Source organism: Trichosurus vulpecula, chromosome 5 (genome assembly GCF_011100635.1).
Source record: "Trichosurus vulpecula isolate mTriVul1 chromosome 5, mTriVul1.pri, whole genome shotgun sequence".
Classification (NCBI taxonomy): domain Eukaryota; kingdom Metazoa; phylum Chordata; class Mammalia; order Diprotodontia; family Phalangeridae; genus Trichosurus; species Trichosurus vulpecula.
Genome location: NC_050577.1, coordinates 40,204,476 through 40,229,712, shown reverse-complemented (window position 1 = coordinate 40,229,712; position 25,237 = coordinate 40,204,476). Strand labels below are relative to the sequence as shown.

At 39.5% G+C, this 25,237-nt stretch overlaps 1 protein-coding gene across 1 annotated transcript in view; it reads right to left on the bottom strand.

Moving 5' to 3' along the window:
- NEK11 (NIMA related kinase 11) overlaps window positions 1-25,237 on the bottom strand; it is a 268,164-nt gene that overhangs the window by 160,819 nt on the left and 82,108 nt on the right. The window contains exons 5-6 of the mRNA XM_036761946.1: window positions 12,154-12,218; window positions 10,718-10,844 (exon numbers count right to left, since the gene is read on the bottom strand). Coding sequence (XP_036617841.1) covers window positions 10,718-10,844; window positions 12,154-12,218 — 192 coding nt within the window. The remainder of the gene's footprint in view (window positions 1-10,717; window positions 10,845-12,153; window positions 12,219-25,237) is intronic.

Below are 25,237 nucleotides of genomic sequence, written 5' to 3'. Positions count from 1 at the left end.
CTTCTCAACCCACAAACACCAAAGACAAGAGAGAAGGTTAGTGGGAAAAGCTGCAGGGACAGAGTGAAAAGAGTTCGCAGTTCAGCCACTGCGCCAGGGATAGCAGGTGTGGTACAGCTACAGAACTACAGCTGCAGTTGCTTCCGGCCCCAGGCCCACCTGGTGGGAGGAATTAAGTGGTGGATCAGAGCAGCAGTGCAGAGCCGGCTTAAGATCTGAGTCAGGTCGAGGCTGGTGGTTCTTGAGGAAGGAGGAGTGCTGGTGTGGCAGAGCTGGCTATACAGAAATAGCTCTGAAATCAACAGCGCATCCCTTCAAGCTTGGAACAAAGTACTCTTTACTCTATGAGCAGTCATATCCTGACAAAAAACTCAAGGGTCAAGTAAGTTGGCTGGGAACATGGCCAAGCAGCGAAAACGCACTCAGATTCAGTCTCAGACTTTGGAATCTTTCTTTGGTGACAAAGAAGACCAAAATATACAGCCAGAACAAGTCAACAAAGTCAGAGAGCCTACACCAAAGCCTCCAAGAAAAACATGAACTGGTGTCAGGCCATGGAAAAGCTCAAAAAGCATTTAGAAAAGCAAGTAAGAGAAGTAGAGCAAAAATTGGGAAGAGAAATGAGAATGATGCGAGAAAACCATGAAAAGCAAGTCAATGACTTGCTAAAGGAGACCCCAAAAATACTGAAAAAAATATTGAAGAAAAGGACACCTTAAAAAATAGACTAACTCAAATGGCAAAAGAGCTCCAAAAAGCCATTGAGGAGAAGAATGCCTTGAAAGGCAGACTCAGCCAAATGGAAAAGGAGGTCCAAAAGACCACTGAAGAAAATACTACCTTAAAAATTAGATTGGAGCAAGTGGAAGCTAGTGACTTTATGAAAAATCAAGATATTATAAAACAGAACAAAAGGAATGAAAAAGTGGAAGACAATGTGAAATATCTCATTGGAAAAATCACCAACCTGGAAAATGGATCCAGGAGAGATAATTTAAAAATTATTGGACTACCTACAAAGCCATGATCAAAAAAAGAGCCTAGATATCGTCTTTCAAGAAATTATCAAGGAGAACTGCCCTGATAATCTAGAGCCAGAGGGTAAAATAGAAATTGAAAGAATCCACAGATCACCTCCTCAAATAGATCCCAAAAAGAAAACTCCAAGGAATATTGTGGCCAAATTCCAGAGCTCCCAGATCAAGGAGAAAATACTGCAAGCAGCCAGAAAGAAACAATTTGAGTATTGTGGAAAAACAATCAGGATAACACAGGATCCAGCAGCTTCCACATTAAGGGACCAAAGGGCTTGGAATACGATATTCCAGGGTCAATAGAGCTAGGATTAAAACCAAGAATCACCTACCCAGCAAAACTGAGTATCATGCTCCAAGGGAAAATATGGATTTTCAATAAAATAGAGGACTTTCAAGCTTTCTCAGTGAAAAGACCAGAGCTGAATAGAAAATCTGACTTTCAAACACAAGAATCAAGAGAAGCATGAAAAGGTAAACAAGAAAGAGAAATCCTAAGGGACTTACTAAAGTTGAACTGTTTTGTTTACATTCCCACATGGAAAGATGATGTGTATGATTCATGAGACCTCAGTATCAGAGTAGCTGAAAGGAATATGCATATATATACATATATATGTGTGTGTGTGTGTATGTATGTATATATATATACATATGTGTGCATGCATGTATATATGTAGGTATATATATACACATATATAGACAGAGGGCACAGGGTGATTTGAATATGAAGGGATGATATCTAAAAAATCAAATCAAATTAAGGGATAAGAGAGGAATATATTGAGAGAGGGAGAATGGGAAAGATAGAATGGGGTAAATTATCTCGCATAAAAGTGGCAAGAGAAAGCGGTTCTCTAGGAAGGGAAGAGGGGGCAGGTGAGGAGGAATGAGTAAATCTTGCTCTCATGGGATTTGACCTGAGGAGGGAATACCATACACATTCAATTGAGCATCTTACCCCACAGGAAAGAAGGAGGAAGAAGATAAAAAAGGGGGGATGATAGAAGGGAGGGCAGATAGGGGGAGGAGGTAATCAAAAAAAATATTTTCGAAAAGGGACAGGGTCAAGGGAGAAAATTCAATAAAGGGTGATAGATTAGGAAGCAGCAAAACATAGTTAGTCTTTCACAACATGAGTATTGTGGACGGGTTTTACATAATGATATGCATGGGCCAACATTGAACTGCTTGCCTTCTTAGGGAGGGTGGGTAGGGAGGGAAGAGGGGAGAGAATTTGGAACTCAAAGTTTTAAAAACAGACATTCAAAAACAAACAAAAAAAAAGTTCTTGCATGCAACTAGAAAATAAGATACACAGGCAATGGGGCATAGAAATTTATCTTGCCCTACAAGAGAAGGAGGAAAGGGGGATGGGAGGGGAGTGGGGTGACAGATGGGAGGGCTGACTGGGGAATGGGGCAACCAGAATATACACCATCTTGGAGTGGGTGGGAGGGTAGAAATGGGGAGAAAATTTGTAATTCAAACTCTTGAGAAAATCAATGCTGAAAACTAAATATATTAAATAAATTAAATTAAAAGTGTAAAAAAAAAAGGTAACTGAAAAGGCAAAAAAAAAAGAAGGAAAAGGCCTATATATACAAAAACATTTATAGCAGCTCTTTTCATAGTGGGCAAAAATTGGAAACTAAGGGGAGGTCTAGTTGGGGACTGGCCAGACAAAAAATAGTATATGAATGTCATGGAATATTATTGGGCCAGAAGAAATCATAAAATGGATATTTTCAGAGGAAACGGGGAAGATTTCTTTGAAGTGACACGGAGTGAAGTGAGCAGAATGCCAAGAACAATCAAAACAATGAAAATGTTTTCTATCCAATATTAAAGAGACAAGCAACTTTGAAAAACTTTAGAACTCTGACCAATTGAATGACTAACCACGTGTGCAGAGAATGGAAGCTGAAACATGCCACGCACTTCCTGCTAAAGAGTTGAATTTAAAATGCAGGGAGACACATGCACTTTCAGGTATAGCCAATGTAGGCATTTGTTTTTGCTGGATTATGCAGGTTGTTGATAAAAGCTTTCTTTTTCTTTTTGAACAATTGGGTGGGATATCAGTGGAAGGGACAGATTATAAATGCATGTAAAAATAAATAAATTTGTCAAAATTTATATACATACATATATGTATGTGTATATGTGTATATATGTGAGTATGTGTGTGTATATATTATATATGTATATAAACATGGAGTGGCAACAAAGTGATTCTCAGTGTGTTTGGAGTCCATCTTTGAAGGAGAGAAAGGAAAGAGAAAGTTATTGAATGATAACATATCTAGTGCCTACCCCTAGTACAGTACTCACACTTATCAGTATTTAATAAAAGCTCACTGAATTGAATTCACTAGGAAAATGTACATCCAGTACCTACTTATATCTGTTTTGGACCAGTCTTATATTTTTTTGATTGTTCCCTACATATCTTGGAATATAAAGATCCTTATCAGAGATATCTAATGACAATTTTTTTCCCACAGTCAACTAATTCTGTTCTTATCCTAGTTGTGTTGATTTGATCTTCTTCGTCCAAAAGTTGTTTGATTTCAAATAATCAAAAGAATCTATTTTATCTTTGTGATTATCTCTATCCCTTTGCTGCTAAGAATTCTCTCCCCAGCTGTAACTGTGAGAGGTATCTTAGTCTGGTTCTCATCCAATCTTTTTTAAATGACCCTTTAATATTTATGTCGTTAACCCATTTTGAGCAAATGGGTGTAAGATGTTGGTCTCAACCTCATTTTTCTCAAAATTCATTTCAGTTTATCCAGCAATCCTTGTCAAACTAAGACTTGCTCCTCAAGTAATTTCAGTTCTTGAGTTTATCAATTACTGGGTTAGTAAAGTCAATTGTGTCTGATTCTTCATTATCTAGTCTTTGAAACTCACCTTTTCTATTTTCTACACCATTACTATATGGCTTTGATGATTACTGTTATGTTTGTAGAAAAAAAAACAAATTAACAAGAGCATTAGATCTTCATTTAATCAGAGGTCCAAATATAAGTTTTGGATGAAATTCAATTTTAGTAAAAATTCTTCCTGAATACAAATAATTGAATTAGACCTCATGGACTCATGTTAAAAGAGTAATTTTTTAAATAAGTTTGGGACTAGATCTGTTATTTTGGTCAATGAACATTCATTAAACACTTACAAGAGAGCATTACCAGATTTGGGTGATAGCCACTGAAAAGGCAGAAGGTAGAGTGTGGTACGCAGAGAGTATAAATGGGGAGTGATGTGTAAGAAGACTGGAAAGGAAGGAAGGGGCTAGGTTATGAAGGGCTCTGAATGCCAAACAAAGGATTTTGTATTTGATCCTGGAGGTGACAGGAGCCAGTAGGTAGGAGGAGAACGAGGAGAGGTGGTGTCCCAAAAATTTAGAGAGAAGAGAGTATCAGGGGAGAGGCAGTGATCCTGTCAAAGGCTTCAGAGAGGTGGACAAGAATGAGGATTGAGAAAATGTCATTAGCACTTAAGAGATCACTGGTAACTAAAAGGAGTAGTTCCAGTGGAATTATAAGGTCAGAAGCCAGATTACAGGGCCTTAAAGAGGAAGGGAGAGAGGAGAGAAATTGGAGGCACTTACTGTAAATGGCCTTTTTGGGGGAGCTTAGCTAAGGAGGAGGGAAACATGGGCATGTCTGTAGGCAGTAGGGAATGAGCCAGTAGATAGGGAGAGATTAAAGATAAGTGAAAGAGTGTGGTTGAAAGAGGAGGAAGATTTGTTGGAGGAGATGGGACAGAATGGGATCACTTGAATAAGTAGAGGGGTTATCCTCGGTAAGGAGTAAGGTTACTTCATGATGGCAGAAGGCACCTGAGTGACAGAAGAGGGGAGAAGAGGGAACCTGCAGCAGATGGCCTTAATTTTTTATGTAAAATATGAGGCAAAATTCCCATTTGAGAGGGTGGGAGGAGGAAGAGGAGCCATGGGAAGTTTTAGGAGGGATGTTGTTGTTTGTCCTTCATTTTCAAGAGCATTTAAGTGAGGCAGAGTTGCACAAAGTCGTCAGCCTTACTCTCTCTCTTCCAGAGTCACTGAAGTCCAGCGGCAGGACAAAAATCAGGATGACTAGCGGTGGCCCAGGAAGCTGTGGATGACCTCAGCTTCAGCTCCCTTCATGGCCACTTGAATAAATTGTTCTCATCCGCCCATTCTGCCAGAGGAAGTCTTCACATGCTTGGGGTGAGAAGGTCTGGAAGAGCCATTGTGGAGAACTGGATAGTAAATGGATAAAGGACCTCTAACAGGATTGTCTAGCAGTGGTTAGATCCCAGTTGAGGGTGTATAACATGAATTTGTAGTGGACTCAGTGACACAGTTGTAGGATTTTCTCACCTTCATTTTGCAGCACATGTGTAAGAACATATCAGATTTGGTGTAACTGGGGTGTTTATTGCATATTGGAGAATGATATGTGAGAAGACTAGAAAGGGATAAACTAGGTTGGGAACAGCTTTAAATGCTGAAGGCATTTGTGCTAAGCACTGGGGATACAAATATAAGCAAAAACAAAGTCAGTGCCGGCCCTGGGGAAGATGACACAGAAAAGGGAGCTGAAAAGCAGGGGATATGAGGGAAATTACCCGTGTAGGGTCTAGAAAGTCAGAAACAGAGTTGGGGGGAGAATGAAGGTGGCCAGCCTGGGCCTCTCCCCAAAATGGAGACCTCAGGAGGAAGTCAACAATAGGAGTAGGGGCAGACATGGCAGAGGGATGTTCCATGGTAAGGAAGTTCCATGGTGGGATGGCAACTGAGCGACAGTGGCAAAATCAAGAAAGGAAAAAGCAGAGTCAGGAGGGCAATACTAAACAGGGTTTAAATTCAGAAGTCATAGAAAGCCACTAGCATTTATTAAACAGGGAGGGGGGTAATCAGAGGGGGTTAGCAGCATTCTAGGAAAATCACATCTCAAGAATATTATGATATTTGCAGTCATTGGTGCTAATACAAAACATATCATTCACTCACGAGTATTTCCCAATTGTAATGAAACTATTCTCCCATAAACAGATGTTCCAACACTGAAACCTACTGCTGAGTTCTTAACCTTATAAGACCTAAATTTTCTCCTAGGGCCTCCCAGAGATTGCCCATCACACTTTTATATCCATCGCTGTAATTAGAAGTTCACTTTTATCCTTGCCGTTCTCAGTTTTACAGTAGAAATTCATTAACAGATGAGACCATCTTTGATGCGGATATAATCAAAGTAATTACCGTGTTCATATTAGGTTTGTCATTTGGGGTTGAGGGCCGCTGGCTTCTCAGCTCTCATCGTCTGGGGTAGGAAATCAGCCTTAATCCCACTGCAAAGGAAAGATGCACCCCTCCCTCCCCAGGTTAATAACACCCGAGAGGTTGTGACACGTGAAGGTCGGCTTGACTCAGATATTTATGTGACTGTGTGACTGATGTATCTTCAATAGAGTGTAAGGGACTGAGGCTGCTTCTGATGTGCTATGTACAAGAAGCGTAGGTGTGGGAAATCACAGATACTGCTGAGGACAAAAGCATCTTCTGGGTTTACATCATGTATATATGGATTTGCTGTCATTGGATGTCATCTATCAGATACAAAGGTGGGTTAATATTTGCCAAGAAGGAGGAAGCTGTTTTCTTCATTGTTGCAAGGAATACCAAGAAGCAAAATGATACAAGAGGATGTGTAGGTAGAGGATCTGAGAGACAAAAGATCATGGATTTAGAGTGGGAAAAATTTCAGAAGCCATCCAGTGTGACCTGGTCAGTTTGCAAGATGAGGAAACCAAGGCCTAGGGAGGTGAAGTGAATTGTCCAAAGACACACTACAGACCTGCGATTTAATTTCCCTGACCCCAAATCGAATATAATTTCCATTGCCTAAGGCTTCCTCCCTCCATGCCTTCCAGGAAGTACTTCTCCTTTATTCAGAGAGAACAAGTAAACTGCAGACCCAGTGACTATTACAATGGAAATGGAAAGACTAGCACCAGCTACAGCTAGTGGTCCTGCTGTTGTTGTGTTTGTCCTTCATTTTCAAAGAGGACCATGACATCAGGGAGATGATGACACGACTTACAGCTGACTCTGATTTGAGGGAGGAAGGGCTGTGCAAGGTCCCCAGCCTCCCTTTCTCCTCCAGAGCCATCTGGGTCCAGTGACCAGATATTCACCAGGACAACTGGAGATGGCCTAGGATGCACTGGGAGACCCTGGCCCTTTCAGGCTAAGGCCTTTTCATGTACTCACTTAGAGTAAGGTTAACTATCACAAAGCTGAATGTGGTGTAATTATGTTGATCAGCCTTAGCCCTGAAGAAGAGAAAATGCATCTCTTTCTCCTTCTTCACAGAAGTGGAGGACTATGGGTATAGAACACTACATGCACTATCAGACTTGATTAATGTGTCAGCTTTCTCCATAGTTTTCTTTTTTTTTCTTTGTTTTCTTCCTTCTTTCCTTTATTATTCCTTGTTAAAAGGCATAGCTCTCTGGAGAGAGGACAGGGAGAGATATATTTGGGAACTAAGGTAATACAAAAAGAAAAGATTTTAACAATTTTTAATGTAAAATAAAATGAACTAATTACAATGATAGGTCTAGGACATTACCCTGTACTTCTGAGGTACCATACATAGGCTCACAGATCTGGGGATGATTCCCCAATATGTGGCTTACTGTTTGGGATGTTCACCCATCTCTAGGTGCTGTTAGCTAATTTCTTTATTAATTATCTACTGTTCTGATATTTCCACTTAAATGAACAGAAATGTATAATCTCTCATCAATTAATCAATTAACTCTGAACCTTCACCTCAGATCCTAAATAAACCAAAGAAACCTCTTTTCCCATAAACATATACTTACTTCTCAAATGTCAATATTACGGGCTATATAATTTACTAATGGTATAACAAACAATACAAAGACATATTTTAATATTTCAACAATGTATTTGTTGTGAGAAAAAGTACTACCAGAGTCACCTCTAACCATCAGCTTCAACTGTTGACTTCTTCTCAGTTCTAGAAACATAGTCCCATCATTCAGTTCTCTCAGATTGGTAGTTAAAGTGTCTCAAGAATTCTCTTTAGGATACCTCTCCACATCATGGGAGTCAAACTCATTCTTTTCAGGAAATATCTTTTCAGTTGTTTCTCTGAGATGACAGCTAACTCCCTCAGTCTTTCAGGAAAGAAATCTTAGTCTTTTCTGTGCCTCATGGGGGTGGGAACAATATGATTAGTTATTCTAAAGAAAGCAGGCTATGGGGCTAGTAATAATCCCTCTGTAACAATTAAGGAATGTTAATTATTTTATAGGACCCATCAACATCTGCAGACCTTGTTAATGGACCTGAGTTAGCAGAAGCTCTGGTGCTCAGGTAGGTTTGTTAGGGAGATAAGACCTTCCTTAATTATACAAGGACAGACAATATACCTTTTGGGAACGATGACAAGTTAACTTATAACTTTAAACTAACTCAGAGGAAAAACTGACTCAATTATAAAATTAATGCAGCATAAAATTAGTTGAAGTCCTACAGTGGAAAGTAGAAGTAATATCGGTTTTATATCGGTTTTGCTGTTTTCATAAATATAACCTTATATTGATGGATGAGAATATTTATAATTCACTCTTGTTGTTCACCCTTTGTTTTCAGAGGACCAAGGACATCACAGGTGATGTCTTGACTTGCGTGTAAATTAGATTTAAGTCAGGCGTAGTTGTACCAAGTCATTAGCCTCAGTCTCTCCGCCAGAGTCATCGAAGTCCAGTGGCAAGCCAAAAATCCAAACAACTGGCAATGGCCCAGTATGCAATAGATGACCCCATTGGTGTCTTCTACTGACATCCAAGTGAAATCCTTCCATGAATTTATAGAGAGTAATAGGATTTGAGGCAAGTCATGGCCAGATTAGAGAATTATTCCTGTCTGTCCTATTCAAAAACTGACTGAATATCTCTTTATCCAGAAAACATGAGTCCTGTAAAAATTTCCATATGACTATTTTTTGTCCACAATCAGGAGGAGGGATTACTATATTTTATCATTTTTTTAAAAAGAGAAGTAAAATATCCCTTCTATTTTGGGCCCACATCTAAGTTCATTTCAATACAAACTTATTAATTTGTCCAGGTCATGGTTAAGTTGCCCCATCAATAATTAGTAACCTGAAATATTTACATACTGCCTCCAGAGGGGCGTTTTTACAGTACAATATGATCCTCGATTTACCCTTGCAAATGACCTCAGAGTTCATCTAGTTCCACTGCTCATTTTACAGATGGGAAAACTGAGACCCAGAAATATTAAGTGACTTGCCCAAAGTCACGTAGTGACAGATTTGAACTCAGGTTCTCTGACTAAATCTAACACCCCCTCCATGCTATCACATTACTTCCCAGTGAACTGCTTTCTAAAATAATAATAACACATAATGCTTTAAGATTTGTAAAGAACTTCACAAATATTCACTTTATTCTCACAACAACCCTGGGAGCTAAGCGCTATCATTATCCTCATTTAACAGAAATGGAAACTGAGGCAGGTAGGGGTTAAGTGATATGCCCAGGGTAACACAGCTAGTAAGTATCTAAAGCCATATTTTAATTCAGTTCTTCCTGACTTCAGGTCTGGCACTCTATACGCTACACCACTTCTGTCTGTGAAGAGCCCATGTCCTTTTTGTTGTTATCACTATTCAGTAGTTTCAGTCTTGTCCGCCTCTCTGTGACCCCATTCGGAGTTTTCTTGGCAAAGATACTGGAGCACTTTGCCATTTCTTTCTCCAGCTCATTTTACAGATGAGGAAACTGAGGCAAACAGAGTTAAGTAACTTGCCCAGGGTCACACTGCTAGTAAATGTCTGAGACCAGATGTGAACTCATGGAGATGAGTCTTCCTGACTCCAGACCTAGCGCTCTATCCACTGCCCCACCAAGCTGCCCATATCTCTTACAAAAAAAGTAAATGTTGGAAACATTTTTCAGAAACGATTTTGAATAGAGGCTTAAACTGGTTTCATGATATGTGCTAAGGATTTCCCTGGCACATTAACAAAAGAATCCTATCACTGCACCTGTCCCATAAAACCCATTAACTTTTCAAAGGAAATTACTTAAATGCATCAAGACGAAAAGGGTGTCAAAGAGAAGTAATGCACTTTCTATGAAGGTGGCACATAATTTTAAAATGAAAGCCAAAACTAGCAGTGCTTTCTGGTTCCCAGGTGGGAGATTTTTTTCACAGTCTGTTTAATGTTCATGTCTCAATGCACCTTGAGAACTTCCTTTAATGATGATGATGATGATGTGGATATAATGATGACTGATATTTATACAGCACTTTTAAGGATTAAAAGGCCCTCCACAACCGTTATTTCATCCTCCCAACGACCCTGAAGCATAAATGATAAAGGTATTATTATCCCCATTTTCAGATAAGGAAACTGAAGTTGTATCAGAGGATGGTTCTGACTCAAGCTTTCCTAACTCCAAGGCCAGTGATCTTTTGACCACACGAAGCTGCCTCTCATGAAAACACCGCAACAGTCAATTAAGCTCAACTGAAGTAAATCTTCTAAGCACTGCAATAAATCTCCTACATTCTGTAATAAAATGCAGAAAAAATCCAACCACCAAGATCTTAAGATCCCCTCACTCACCAAATGTCAGACTTGGTGTCATAACCTTGATGCTTCAGCGCCTCAGGGCTCATGTAGTAAGGCGTCCCAGTGAAAGTCGTCGCCAGGTCGCATGATCCCATTAAGAGCCGGGAGACTCCAAAATCCCCTCAAAACAAAAATTAATTTTATTATTACTTTTAAAAAATCAACCAAATTAATTCAATTCATTATTGTGCCCTAGGAACTAATGGAATTAACATAAATTTTTTTCCTCCAAAATATTATTTTTCTTTGTTTCAGAGATAAAACATGTGCTCCATTGCTCTCCTCACAAGGCCTAGAATTCTAGGGAAAAGGCTCAGCAGAGGGTGGACCCTATGGAGGAATTATGGAAGAATGGTGCACCAAATGAGAACGCATGGAACAACGAGATGAGCAGCTGTGTCAAGGTGTCCATTCAAATACTCAAGCGTATTATTTTTCAAAGGAAAAAAAATGAAAGCCATATTGTCAATTCCATAACTATATAATAATGGCAACTACCTTTAATGCTTCAAAAATTTATTATTTCATTCTTATGACACCAGCGAAGCTCAAGGACTATATGCAATTTTAGTAGATTGTCTTCAAGGGCTGGTGTGGCCAAAAAAACAGTCACTACTCTGCTGCCAAAGAGGTGATGAACCTCAGTGGTAACCAACATTTGGCCAACAATGTACTCTTCCTTAGAGAAGAATCCTAAGGAAATGAACATCTGGTACAAGTGAATAACCTGGCGCAAAGACAAAGCTAAATATGATATAGTCAGTAATTTTGGCAGGAATAGGAAAAGCTTCAGCCTTGCCAGCAAAAAGGAAATTTCATGCAAAAATAAAAACCTATAGTTTTCCAAGGCAAAACTATAAAATCTAAAAATCAGATTTCTGCCAGCCACCCCCTGCTTATTCTTGCCTAATTACTATTGCTAGGTTTTATGTTTGCTTATTCTATTAAAAAAAAGTAGAAAAGTTTAGATTACTAAATCTAATAACTAATCATTGAGGGTTGGTATTGAGGTCTAAATAATTACCAGAAAGGACAAAAGGTTAACAAAACTATTTTATCCACACTTTAATTATCTGTAATAATTGCTTGTGGACATGAGAAAATAAGCAGAGAACCTGTAGTAATCCATTAAACCAGGAAACAAGTCTAATTAACTCCAAATTTTCTACATAAGTGGGCATATACTTTTTTCTCCCATTTAGAAGAGCAAAGGTTAAAAAAAACAACATGATGGATTTAGGTTTCAAATCGATTCAGGCTTATGTTTTATGGTTCCTGATAAAAATGAGAGATTATGATATTTATAAACTAATGAATTCCTATTAACATCGAGCCACTCCCAATACCATCCAATTTAATTTGATATGCAAATACAGTTAGAATTCAGTATTTCACTACCGCACAATTCTCAATATAAGGAAAAATCTTACCAATTTTAAGTAGGTTATTTTTCAAAAAAATGTTCTTTGCTTTTAGGTCCCTGTGAAGTATTCTCCTGGGAGAGGAAAAAGAAACTCAACTTCATTTCAATCATGGAACTACAAATTTGCAAATACAACTATGCTGCAATTGTGAAGTCCCATGCCTATTTTTTTCATATTCATGAAAAAAACATGTTGCGATGGTTTGTTTGGAAAATGGAGCCACTAGACACAAAATAAAAGGCATTGTCATCATTTTTATCAAAAATTCACAATGTAGGGAAATTGATTTTAGCAAAAGATATCATACAACAAAGAATACATATTATTATATTATACTATAATTAAAAGATACGTTCACAGAACTCTTGGGAATTTATATATGCCAAGAGACAAATAAAATCTCATGTAAATAATGAATAAATAAAATCTTCACATCTCTCTCATCAGAATGTAAGCTCCTTCCTTCATGGGAAGGACTTTTTTGGATTTTTTTTGTCTCTTCAGTGCCTAAAACAGTGACTGGCATATAGAGAACCAAATGAAACAATATCAGTCAATCAACAAGCATTTATTAAATATGTGCCAGGCACTGTGCTGAACTCCAGGGGTAAAAAAAGGAAAAAAAATAGCATCTGCCTTCAAGAAGCTTACATTCCACTGGGAGACACAACAGGTACACATGAATAAGGTAATTTCAGGAGAGAAACTAGGAAAGATTTTATGCAAAAATGTGTACCTGAGTTGAGGCTTGAGGGAAACTAGAGGATCCTAAGAGGGAGGAAGTTTTCGTATGGAGGACATTTTGGGCAGAATCATGAAATTTGGTGCTGGAATGTAGAGGTTGGGGAACATCTAGTGGGCCAATCAGCCTAGAACAAAGAGCTTCAGGTCTCCTGGAATATCCTTTGAGAACCTGGAGTCACTCTCACAACATAGTGAAGTACATATTTACTCCACACTTCTCTGGAGGAAATTTCAGTTCTTCAGCTTTTATCTAGATTGGATGTTCCTCCATCAGCCTGGATCATAAACCTTCAAGAGTTGCCTCTGTCAAAAAGGTTCATCCTCACAACGATTCCCTTTTCTCTTTCTCCTCTATACTATCTCCCTTGGTGATCTCTTTGGCTTCCATGGGCTTACTTAACATCTTTGTGATTTCCAGACCTCTACATCCAGCTTTAGGATCCCTCCTGAGCACCAGTCAGTATCACCAAATGCCTTTTAGACATCTAGAACTGGATGTCCTGTAGGCATCCAGAGCACATCCAAAATGGAACTCCAATATCTTAGCTTCTCAAACCTTCACTTCCAAACGTCCCCATTGCTGTCAAGGGCTCACAACCTCATCATTCTCAGCTCCTCACTCTCATTTAACCCACACATCCAGTCCCTTGCCTCATCTTACCATTTCTACTTTTACCACATCTATACATCCTCTTCTCTCCACTGTATAGTCATGAACCTAGTTCAGGACCTCATTACCTTTCTCCTGTACTACTGCGATAGCCTTCTAATCTTGCTCCCTGCCTCAATTCTCTCCCCACTACTCAGCCGCCAAATGGATCTTCCTAAAGTTTAGGTCTGGCCATGTCAAGCCCCCTACTCAATAAACTCCAGGGGCTTCCCATCACCTCCAGGATCTGTGTAGCATTTAAAGTTCTTTACAGCTGGCCCCTTCCTACCTCTCCTATTTCCCTACACTTGACTCCCCTCCACCCACTCTATGATCCATCCACACGAGCCTATTTCTGTGCATCGAAGAAGGCACTACATCTCCTATCTGTCCTTCTGTAGAGGCTTTCTCCTGTACCTGAAATACTCTCCATTCTCACCCCTACACATGAATTAAACAAAAACAATTTCAACAACAGGGATTCTTTGTGGCTTGACTAGGGTCCATAACTTCAGAAAAGTATAAAAATAAGATTAATTCAAGAAATAAAAATAGCAGCATCTTGGGTTGATAAAGGATTTCTCTTTAAAAATAACTCAAAATATTTTAATACCTGTTAACCGATATTCCCTTCCCCACCCATATACACCATAAAACATCTATGAGAAATGATGGGACATCTCTCATCTTTACTTCCCATTTAATTTTTTCAAAATTAAAAATACCTTTACTTTTCAGACAGGAAAACTGAGACAAAAACAGTAAAATTAAATGCTCATAGTTGCACTCTTAATTAGTGGCCAAATGAGGAACAGAACCCAGGTGTTATTATGTCAGTACTTTTTTCTCTAAGCCACATTCACTGCATATTGTCAAAGACTCTAGGCCTAAAGGTAAGCAAAAGGTATAATTTTCTATATGAGTAATGAATTCCCCAGTCCCACACTTTGGCCATTTCGTACAAGGCAGGTCTTTTGCCATACAACCTGTGGAACACAACAATACAATTCTAACTGAAAGCCTCATGGTTCCATGGTTACCCATAACATCCAACAGAAATTAGGCAATTTCAATACTTGTGACAGGAGTGGAGTGGATTTCATTTTGGTTTTTATAGCCCCTGGGGCTGGTTTTTTCCAAAGTGCTCCTTAATTCTAGCCCAAGAGGCTGTGATCCCATGATCCTAGGAAACATCCCCTTTTCTGGAAACCCAAAGCATAGATCAGTATTATTTAAGCTGAAGTCGAGCTAAATCATACACAGAAGAGGTAACTGCCTGTATCATGTGACCTAGAGAGCATCACCCTTCAGGTACCACCATCATGTCTCTTGACCCTCAGCCAGACACTCCCTGAAATTCCCATGGTTGCTACAGACTCCCATTTTGCAGATCTCCAGAAATTCCTTTTTTTTTTAATGGAGCTTGGGTCTTCCTATTTTGCCCAGGCTTGCCACTTATAGGCCCAACCCCACTACTGATTGGCACCAATTGGCTCCATTTCTGACCTAGGCTCTTCCTGAGCCAGCCTGGATTCCCGCCACCTCTGCCGCCATACTGGTGCCAAACTTAGTACAGACACCCAATCAGCTTTATTCCTGCTATAACTGAGAATTGATTGAAGATTAATAATCCAATCACCTTTCAAAGCCTTAATGAATGAAAGACAAGGCAGGTTATGAAGTGAGAAAAGAAGTCCAGGGTATAAAGTTATGAGAATCAAATTAGAGTGTAGAAGGCGGATGTATCCTGTCCTATGCCTTGTGGGACCAAATAGTGTGTAAAGAATACAATGTTTTTATACAGAGGGCTCTTCTATTCCCCTGTTTGAAGCTCTGTAGGGACAAGCTTCAGGCAACTCAAAGGCCAAGGACAGGCTGAAGACATGGCACCTCAGGAACAGGAAGGCAGAGGCAGAAAAAGGACACCAAAGGTAAATCAGCCACTTCATTATTTATTCTGGGTCTGGTCTTGATTTTGATGAAAAAGTAAAATGGAAACAAGGGTTCAAATTTAGATTAAGTTCTTTTCCCAATGTAATGACTATCAGGCCAGAGAGATTCTCTTGATCACACTAATTCCTTGTTAACAATGTAATCTTTGAAATTCTAGCATTAATGATGGCTCATTGATGAGGTATGGACTCATCTCCAAGCAAGGTACTCAAGGGGCACTGACGCCATGTTAATGACTTAGACTCTCCTCATTGACTAATCCTTTAAAAGGAAATCCAATGAAACAAAGGTGGTCAGACATACAACCTTGGTGGCCCGGTGGTCCCTCAAAAGGAATCACCTGCATCAGTGACACATGTACCCCTGGGAGAGGAGAAAATCCCCCAGAAGTGGACAAAAGCAGTGTCAGAGCAGCAAAGAGTCCTTGGGCCAAACCTGGAATTAGAGGAATGTAAACCAGCAACAGCAGATCACAATGAGTTCTTCTACCATGCTTCCTGGCCAAGCAGAAGCCAGAGGAAAACAGAAGTGAAGGATAAAGCCATCATTTGGAGAAACAAGACTAGACTTTGACTTTGACTGTGCTGTGAGCTGGGTGGACTGTGCAGGTCTGAGGAAAAGATGTCAAATTTCTGGTGACTCCTGCTTTTCCTTTTTAGGGATACTTAACTCTAGGTTAGCACTACAATTCCAGGGAGATTGAAGGGCCTGCCGGAGAGGGAAGAAGAGTTATCTTAATTGTATGTGGTGTGAGTTATACCATTATGAGGCAGCATAATACAGTTGGAAAGAAGCTTCCACTTTGGATTCAAATCTCCCCTTCAACTTTTATCTGAAAGATATATGGCCATGGGAAATCTCTCAGAATCTTAATTTCTTCATCTGTAAAATGAGGATAATAACTATAGTACGTAATATTCACCGCTGTTGTGATAAAAGATATGATGCATATATGATATATGGTATTTTGCTAACTTTAATGTAGTATTTAAATATTAATGCATTAATAGGTAATATTAAAAGTTATTAATAAGTAATATTAATGTTATTTAGGTAACATCAGAGTGTTACCTAATTCTGCCTGTTCTGGGAAAAGGACCCATATGTTCAAAAATATTTATAGCAGCTCTTTTTGTGGTGGCAAAGAATTGGAAATCAAGGGGATGCCCATCAAAGGAGGAATAGCTAAACAAGTATATGAGTATAATGAAATACTATTGTGCTATAAGAAATGAGGAGCAGACGGACTTTGGGAAAACCTGGAAAGATTTATATGATCTGATGCTGAGTGAGGGAAGCAGAATCAGGAGGACATTAGACACAATTACAGACACATGGTATCTCTGATGACTAACTTTGATGGACTTGGCTCTTCTTAGCAATGCAAGGTTCTAAGACAGCTCCGAAAGACTCATGATGGAAAAAGTGATTCACATCCAGAGAAAGAATTACAGAGTCTGGATGTAGATTGAGGCAAACTGCGTGTTCTCTTTTTTTGTTTGTTTTTGTTTCTGTTTTGTTTCTTCGTTCTCATGGTTCATTCCATTGGTTAGAGTTCTTCTCTACAACTTGACTATTGTGAAAATATGTTTAGTGTGAAGGTATATGTAGAACCTATATTGGATTGCATGCCATCTTGGGGGGAGGCAGCAGGAGAGGGAGGGAGAGAAAATTTAGAACTCAAAAACTTGAGGAACTGTATGTTGGAAACTAAAACTAAATTAGTTAATAAAAATAATATTTTATTTAAAATAAACAAATAAATCTGCCTGTTTGATCTTGACCAGGGCTGGAGTTGAGGAAAAAAGGTACCAGAACATTTGCCTACATGCAAAAAATTGGTACAATTTTTAGTCTTTCATTTCCATGGCAGCCAAAAAATAAAACAAAATAAAACAAAATGTAACTTCTATCATGGTTGAATTTTCTCTAGATAACCATGCCAACCAAATCCTCATGACTGATATGAGACCACTCACAAAGTTTATCTCAGCAGCTGGCTCTCTCTGCTCCTTTAACCTTGAAAAGCTCAGACCTATGGCACCACAGGACAAACACCCTCTCTGAAAAAGCCTGATTCTGTCTGATATCCTTTGAAATCTAGGTTTATTTAAACCCCAGCCCTTCCAATTAACAGTTACTCTTTCATGATAGATCTAAGTATTTTCTGCTCTTAAAACATCATTTATTTGAATTTATGTCATCTCTCATAGAGTAGGTACCTTAAAAATAAATCCCACTAATACAATTAAAAGAGGCCCTGTCTGCTCAGAGGGGCCAGGCAGAAAAACAAAACCATAAACAGAATGCTAATCTCTAATTCTTAACACTACTGCTTTCCCTGGATCTTTTTTTCATTTCCTGAAGTGATACACTGAGATTATTTTGAAGATATTTTGCATAGAGGAGCCAAGCCAACCATTTCTGGTGCATCATTTTCCCAAGTAATTTACTTCCCATCTCAGGTGAAAGCAATCTATGTCTACGTCTACGGCTCATTTTAATATATACTGCTGGCAATGAAAGGGAAGACACAAGCATAATAAATACTTTACAGACAGCAGAATTTTCATGGACTGCGGTCTGAAATATGTGTTTGATGCTCAGTGAAATGCACTTTTGAATTTGAATTGCTTTCCCAAACAGTAGCTCTGACATAAAAGTTCCTGAAGGAGAATTGCCTTGGACCGTCATTAAATTTGGAGCTGGAAATTAATACAGACATTGAACAAGATAATCCATTGAGGAGAGCCATAGTCACTAGATTCAGATCATGGGATTTAGAGCTGGGAGAGCCCTCAGAGACCATCCTGTCCAATCTCCTCATTTTTTACATGAAGAAACGGAAGCGCATGGAGTGGAAGAGATTTACCCAAAGTCACTCAGATACTAGGGCCAGGGGTCAAACCTTGGTGCTTTAACTGAAAATCTCACATCCCTTCTACTATGTTCTCATCAGAAGAATGAACTCAAATCATGGCTGAGACTTAATGTATTTAATATCTGTGTGATCTCAGATCTGTCAGTTAAATGACCTTGAACCCTCTTTCAACTTCAAAATCTATATATTAAACAACCACAGACACCGGCCTTCTTGCTGTTCCCCACACACCCCACTCCATCACCAGACCCCCAACTTCTTTGCACTGGCTGCCCCCTTGCCTGGCAGGTGTGCTCCCCCTGTTCACTGGTTTTCCTAACTCTGTTCTAGAACCGTTTCAAATCCGTGTTTTATTAGGGGACTTTTCACAGTACCCCAACAGCCCTAATATGACATCAGATTTGAACTTCTTCCCCCAAACCATGCCAATCAAATACTGCTGGTGTTTCCATTCACACTGCATATAGCTTGTCTGCACAATTTTTGGCATGTTGTCTCTCTCCTCAACAGCACGGACAATGTTTCTGCTTATTATGTGTATCTTCAGAGTTTAGCACAGAGAAACCACTTAAACAAATGCTGGTTGACTAACTTTGAAACTTCTGGTTTGTTCGTAAAAGGCATAAAGTTCATAAAAATATGCCTCTTTAGGAAGCAGCCCCTTGTCAGAGGTTTTTGATAAAATATAATAACTTCTTAGAACCTTCTACAGCAAAGAAACTCCTTTCAGTGCAAATGAAGCACTGACCAGGGTGGACAGGATAAATTAGAATAAGAAGCATGTTTACCAGGGAGAGTGTTTAGTGACTGGAAAGCAACTCTCATCTGCTTTTTATTTTTTTTATAGATGCAGGGAAAAGTAATGAACCCTGATTCTTAGGAGGTCAATTCTCTGCTTCTATTTTTCCAGAAGAAGGCTAGAGTGCAGAAAAAGGCAACTTAAGGCCTTCAATGCTATAATTGAAAGAAAGCAGCTTTGTCTCATGTTAATGAGAGACTGGCTAGCTAATCAGAGTTCAGCACTGGCTAGCCCTATGAGAAAGCCTGTGCCTTTGAAGGACTCCAGCCCTTGGAAGCATCCATGAGCTACAAAGCAGTTTAATATTGCTGTAATCATCCGATGTACAAGGCCTGGGGCTTTTTGGCTCACCAAATACCCAGGTCCACACATAAAAGTTTTCCTTAAAGGGAAATTTTAAAAAGGTTAGATTATGCAGGGATACAATAATAATACATGTTTAGTGGAAAGAGAAACAGGATTTGTTTTTCAATCTTTTTTTCTCCAAATTGAATGCCATTATTTTTCCAGTTAAAAAGTATTTATCTCCTACCCACCCCCACCCACTGAACAATTAAAATAATTCAAAAAAAAGAAAACATTTATAACCAATCTGTACATTCAAAACAAATTCCTACATCAACCACATCTGAAAACGTATTTTAAGTCTATCACTTCTCGCAGAGAGGAGGTGGGCAGCATGCTTCATCTTCTGTCTTCTAGAATCCGTCTGCACTGCACTGGAGATGCTGGATTTGAACTGAATTTTTCTTGTGCTTTTAAATCTTGATACAGAAGGCATCCTTTCACAAGTGATATAGTGTGGTGTTATAGTAACTACTTAATTGCAAATGTCATTTTAATGGATTTATACTTTCGCAGAAAACCTATAATTGGCTAAATTGTTCCCTATTCCTGATTTCTCTGGGTTAGTCGTTCTGGAAAATATCCTCACCCACTGTCACCAATGAGTGGTACCACTATTCACTTGGAGCTGGTGACCCAAACTGATGGCAGAAGAGCCGGGAGGAAATAATTAGCCTCTACAGGGCGGAGACTCTAATACTATTAGGCAGCAAATCTATTAGTAAGCTTAGCAACATCATCAAATGCTCCATTCTGTGTATAAATGTGACTTCTTACACCTCCTTGCACTGCAGTGGGCTCAGCCACTGTCCTAGGGAACAATGAAAGTGGGAGGGCCATTGAGGCTTACTGCGCCAGGCAGATCACACGTGCACCCACAGGCCTGCTCAAGGGGCTAAGTGGACGTCATTTTGGCGGATGCACCTCAGCATCCTGTTACCTGTCTGGGACTGAACTATGGCCTGCTCCTCCTTAAGTCAAAGCTCCTGCTAGCCCCATCTTAGCCCTTATAATGGCTTCTAGTTTTGAACCTACTTTGGATGGAGACATTGGATCCCAAGCCTGACCTTTCTGGGGCAACAATCTTTCTTCCTGGATCTTAGTCTATTTGATAACTTCTAGGATCTAACCTTCTCCTCCTCACTTCATCCATCCCCAAACGGGGGAAGGGTCAATCAGCACAACAAACCATCCTACCCACTCCCTAGTCTTATCCCTTTAGGGGCTTGATTTTAACCATAGCAACTAATTATATATGTGTGTGTGTATGTATGTATGTGTATATATATATGTACATCTTTATATATATATATATATATATATATATATATATCTTTTTATCCATAACATCCCTGTGAAGTTGGCATTCCTCATCAAATAAGGAAACTGAAGCAGAAAGGGATTAAGTGACTTGTCCAGGTAGTGTCTGAGGCAGAATTCAAACTCTGATAATGATGATAACTAGCATTGATGTAGTAATTTAGAACTTTGTAAATATTATCTCATTTTAACCTCAAAACTCTGGGAAGTAGATGCTTTAATGATCCCCATTTTGCAAGTGAGGATACTGAGATGAATAGATTTTAAGTGACTTGTCCAGGGTCACACAGCTGGTATCTAAGGTTACATTTGAATTCAGATTTTCCTGAATTCACTATGTGCACTATGGTGCTATCTGGCTGCATCTGGTCCCACTTAGTATGGAAAGCAGAAAAACAGCCTTTTATAGAAAATAATGCTTTACATCTTTATCCATAGGACGGCATCTCTATAAATTAATATTTTGTCCCTGTATGTGCTACCTTAAAAAAAATAAAAGTAAAACTAACCATGGTCTCCACTTACTTTTAAACTGAGATATCAGACAGCCTTACACAGACTAGCTTAAAAGGAAAATGAAAAATAATGAGGTCTTCCTAAAGATAAACTAGAATCAGCAAAATTATTTCTAAATAACAACCATGCTAAATGCCTTTTCATTCTGACCAGTTTTGAGCACGATAAGAGGGATCAGCACCAGGATGGAAAGATCTCAATTATGCAAAATGAGTTTAAGTCCTAAAACTGCTCCATAGAAAAATTTAAGATAGGTTAAAAAATAAAATCAGGATTTACTCTCCTGCTGGGTAAGAAAGAGCTATGCAAACAATTTAAATAATGTCAAATCATCAGATAACACCAGAGGGGGAGAAATGGGAATGCTGAGCCATTAATTTTTTAAGATGGTCACTCAATACATCATGTTGGCCAGGCCTATTTCTGTAAAATACTGACTGCGAAGCTCACAATGTATCCCCTAAGCATCAATCTGCTTAAGATGTCTCAGAATCAATTTCTAATCTGGCAAAACTCTAATATTAAGAGATCCTGACTCTAAGAATAATGTCTCAGCCACTGCTGCTCCCTTTGTACTCAGAAGCTAAGGGAATGACCAAGCAGATACCATGACCAAGAGAGAGAGCTATCAGGCATCCCCACCACCACCAGAATAGTGAGGAGAAGGAGGAGAAGGAGGAATACAAGGAGGAGGAGGAGGAGGAGGAGGGGGAAGGGAGGAGGAAGAGGACGGGAGGGGAGGAGGAGGAGGGGAAGGAGGAGGGGGGAGGTGGAAGAGGAGGAGGGGAAGGAGAATCGAGGAAGAGCTGTGATTTGTACCAGCCAGAGTACCACACTGATTAAATCAGGAGAAAGAGACTGGAGAGATGGAAGAGAAAGAAGAGGATCAGGAAAAGGAAGAAGAAAATGTAGTGAGAAGAGGACAGGAGGAAAAAAAGAAAGAAGGATGAAGAGGAGGAGGAAGAAGACAATGATGGAGGAAGAGGAAGAAAAATAAGGAGGAAGGAGAAAATAGAATAAGAAGAGGAGAAAGAAAAGGGGAAAAGAAGGAGGAAGAAGAAAATGAATGAAGAAGAGGAAGAAAAAGCATGTGGGAAACAATAGGAGGAATTCTGTTTCCACAGGACTAAAAGTACTCCTCCCAGCTTTGAGTGATAGCAGAATTTAAGTCAGAGGTGACTGGTTCTAATCAGAGTTGTGATCTAGCAGAACCAGGCTTCTGTTCAGGCAAAAGGTTAGAAGCTTGTATGCATGTTTAACAAGCTGTTTGAAGGGACATGAAGTGAGCAGTTCAGGGGGTTACATCTGGCCAATGGAAAGCAAGGTGGGAAATTCAAATTGGGAACAGCATAAAAAGGCTGACATTTGTCTAAACAAACTGTATTCCATTAAGGGAGCTAGCCATTTATTCAGAAACAATAAATGTAAAATAAATATAACAAAAACTTTCCTGGCTTTCCAAAGAATATTGTTTATTCCTAGACTAAGAATATTTCCACAAGCAGGAAGAAGGAAGAAGAGGAAGAAGAAGAGTGCAGAGACTACTCCCATTTTGTTTTGGCCTCCCTAGTGCCTAGCTCAGTGCTGGGTTGATACTAAGCACTTAATAAGTTCTTATCAATCAACTGATTCCATAAACATTTATTGAGTCCCTATTAAATGCAACACACTTTTCTAAGGGTTGGCAATGCAAAAATCCCTGCCCCAAATGAGCTTACATTCTAAGGATGGGGAGTTGGAGATGGGAAGATACAACATACACAAAAAAACACAGAGAAATATAAAGTCATTTCAAGAGGTAAAAAGTTCTAAGAAGTGGGAGGGTATTCAAAAGGCCTCCTGTAGGAAGCGGCATCTCAGCTGTGTTTTGATGGAAGCCAAGGTGGGAAATGGAGGGTAGTACACAGGAAATGGCTAGTAAGGAAGCCACTCTGTCTGGAAAGGAGAGGGCGTGATAAGGAGAAACATGAACTAGGGCTGGCTTTAAAGGACAATGGGAGCTACAGCATGAGGGCATTCAATACCAGCTTAAGGATTCCATGCTGTTTCCTGGAGGCAGTTGGGAGCCACTGAAGGTTTTTATTAGTGGAGTGCCACGATCAGATCTGTGGTTTAGGAACATCAGTTTGGCAGCTACAGCAAAGATGGTTTGTAGGAGTAAGACACCACAAATAGAGAAACCAATTAGAAGGCTGTCATGATTGTTCAAATGAGAGGTAATGAAGGTTTCAATTAAGGCAGTGGCCATATGAAGGAAAAGAATGGATGGACTGGAGTGGGAAGAGCCTTGAGACTGGCAGGACCGCCCCGCCCCCAGCAGCTATGGCAGTAGTCCAGGTGTGAGGTGATGAGGATCTGTACCAGAGGGGCAGCAGCATCAGAGGGGAGAGGGGGACATATTGGAGAGATGCCTTGGCAACAGCGTGCATATGGGGGATGAAGGAGAGTGAGGAGTCCGGATGACTCGTAGGTTATGAGCCTGAGAGACTGGGGAGATGGGGATGCCCTCTACAGTAATAGGGATGTTTAGAAGGTTGGGGAGGGGGAAAGTTTAGGGGGAAAGAAAACGAGTTCAAATTTTGGACATGTCGAGTTCAAAACGTCTACTAGACATCCAGTTTGGGATGTCTGAAAGGCACTTGGAGACGTGAAATTGGAAGTTAGAGAAGTTAGGGCAGGATGGGTAAATCCAATGACCAAGTGAAGTAATATGGGGGAGAAGAGAAGAGGGCCCAGGACAGGGCACTGTGGGACATCTGTGGTTGGAGGGTGTGACCTGAATGAGGATCCAGCAAAGGAGAGAGCTGAGGAGTGGTCTGATAGGTAGAACCAGGACAGAGGGGTATCAAACTACATTCTTCAACTAAATAAATCAGTGCTATATCCTTGCTGGGTAGCCAAGTAAACTGCCTTTTGTCAACTATTAGCTGGTCTACAACAAAGGTGCCAAATATGCAGCCCACAATACTCCTGACTGTGGCCTGGACAAGATTTAACTGTAATTGAGAAATCTTTAATAAAATTAATAAAAATACAATAAAACATGGATAATACTAATATATGGTTTTCTAAGTCAATATGTGGCCCACAGAGACCCTTATGTATGGTTCAGTGGTCCCCATTTTTACTTGAGCTTGATACCCCAGGTCTATAAGGGTTTTATTTTCTTCCATTTCCAAATCTGAAGCACCACACTGGTTTGAATCAGGCCTGGCCTACAATACACACTCAACAAAAATAGGGAATTTTGGAGGAAACATAATGAGTTCCATTTGGCCATGATACAGAGTTAGAGATGCCTATGCGGACACCAAGTGGGAATATAATCCATACTCAGAGAGAAAGGATCAGATAAATGAGGTAATTTAAAAGAAACGAGGGGATCTCTATATTGTTCTATTATGCAGACATCAGGCAAAAGAAGGAACATTTAATTGTCATTCATAAATGGTCAAATAAAAACATAATTGCTCTTATAGCCTTGATTCTCTTAATTTGGCTGTAGGAGTCATTCCTAAGCTAATATTAACTAAGATATGAAATTAAAACTTGTATGAGAAGAGTAAACTGTAACATTAGCTCCCTCAATGACAGAACTAATGAAAATTAGCTTCATTCGTTAGATGAAATATAAAGCATCAAATTTCAGATCAAGATATAACAAACATTGCATATTCATTCTGCTTTATCACTTTTCTTCCTTTATTACTCAGCATTGGAGAAGAAATAATCATCCCAACTTTGGCTGTTCCTTTATTGAACTGATTTCAGATAAAGTTCAAAACTTATACAGTACCTCCTAATGAAATATCCATAAGCTTTCTGGAAGGTGATTTTAGAATGAGAAGTGCACTTAATTGTTTCGATGAAGAACCAAACATAG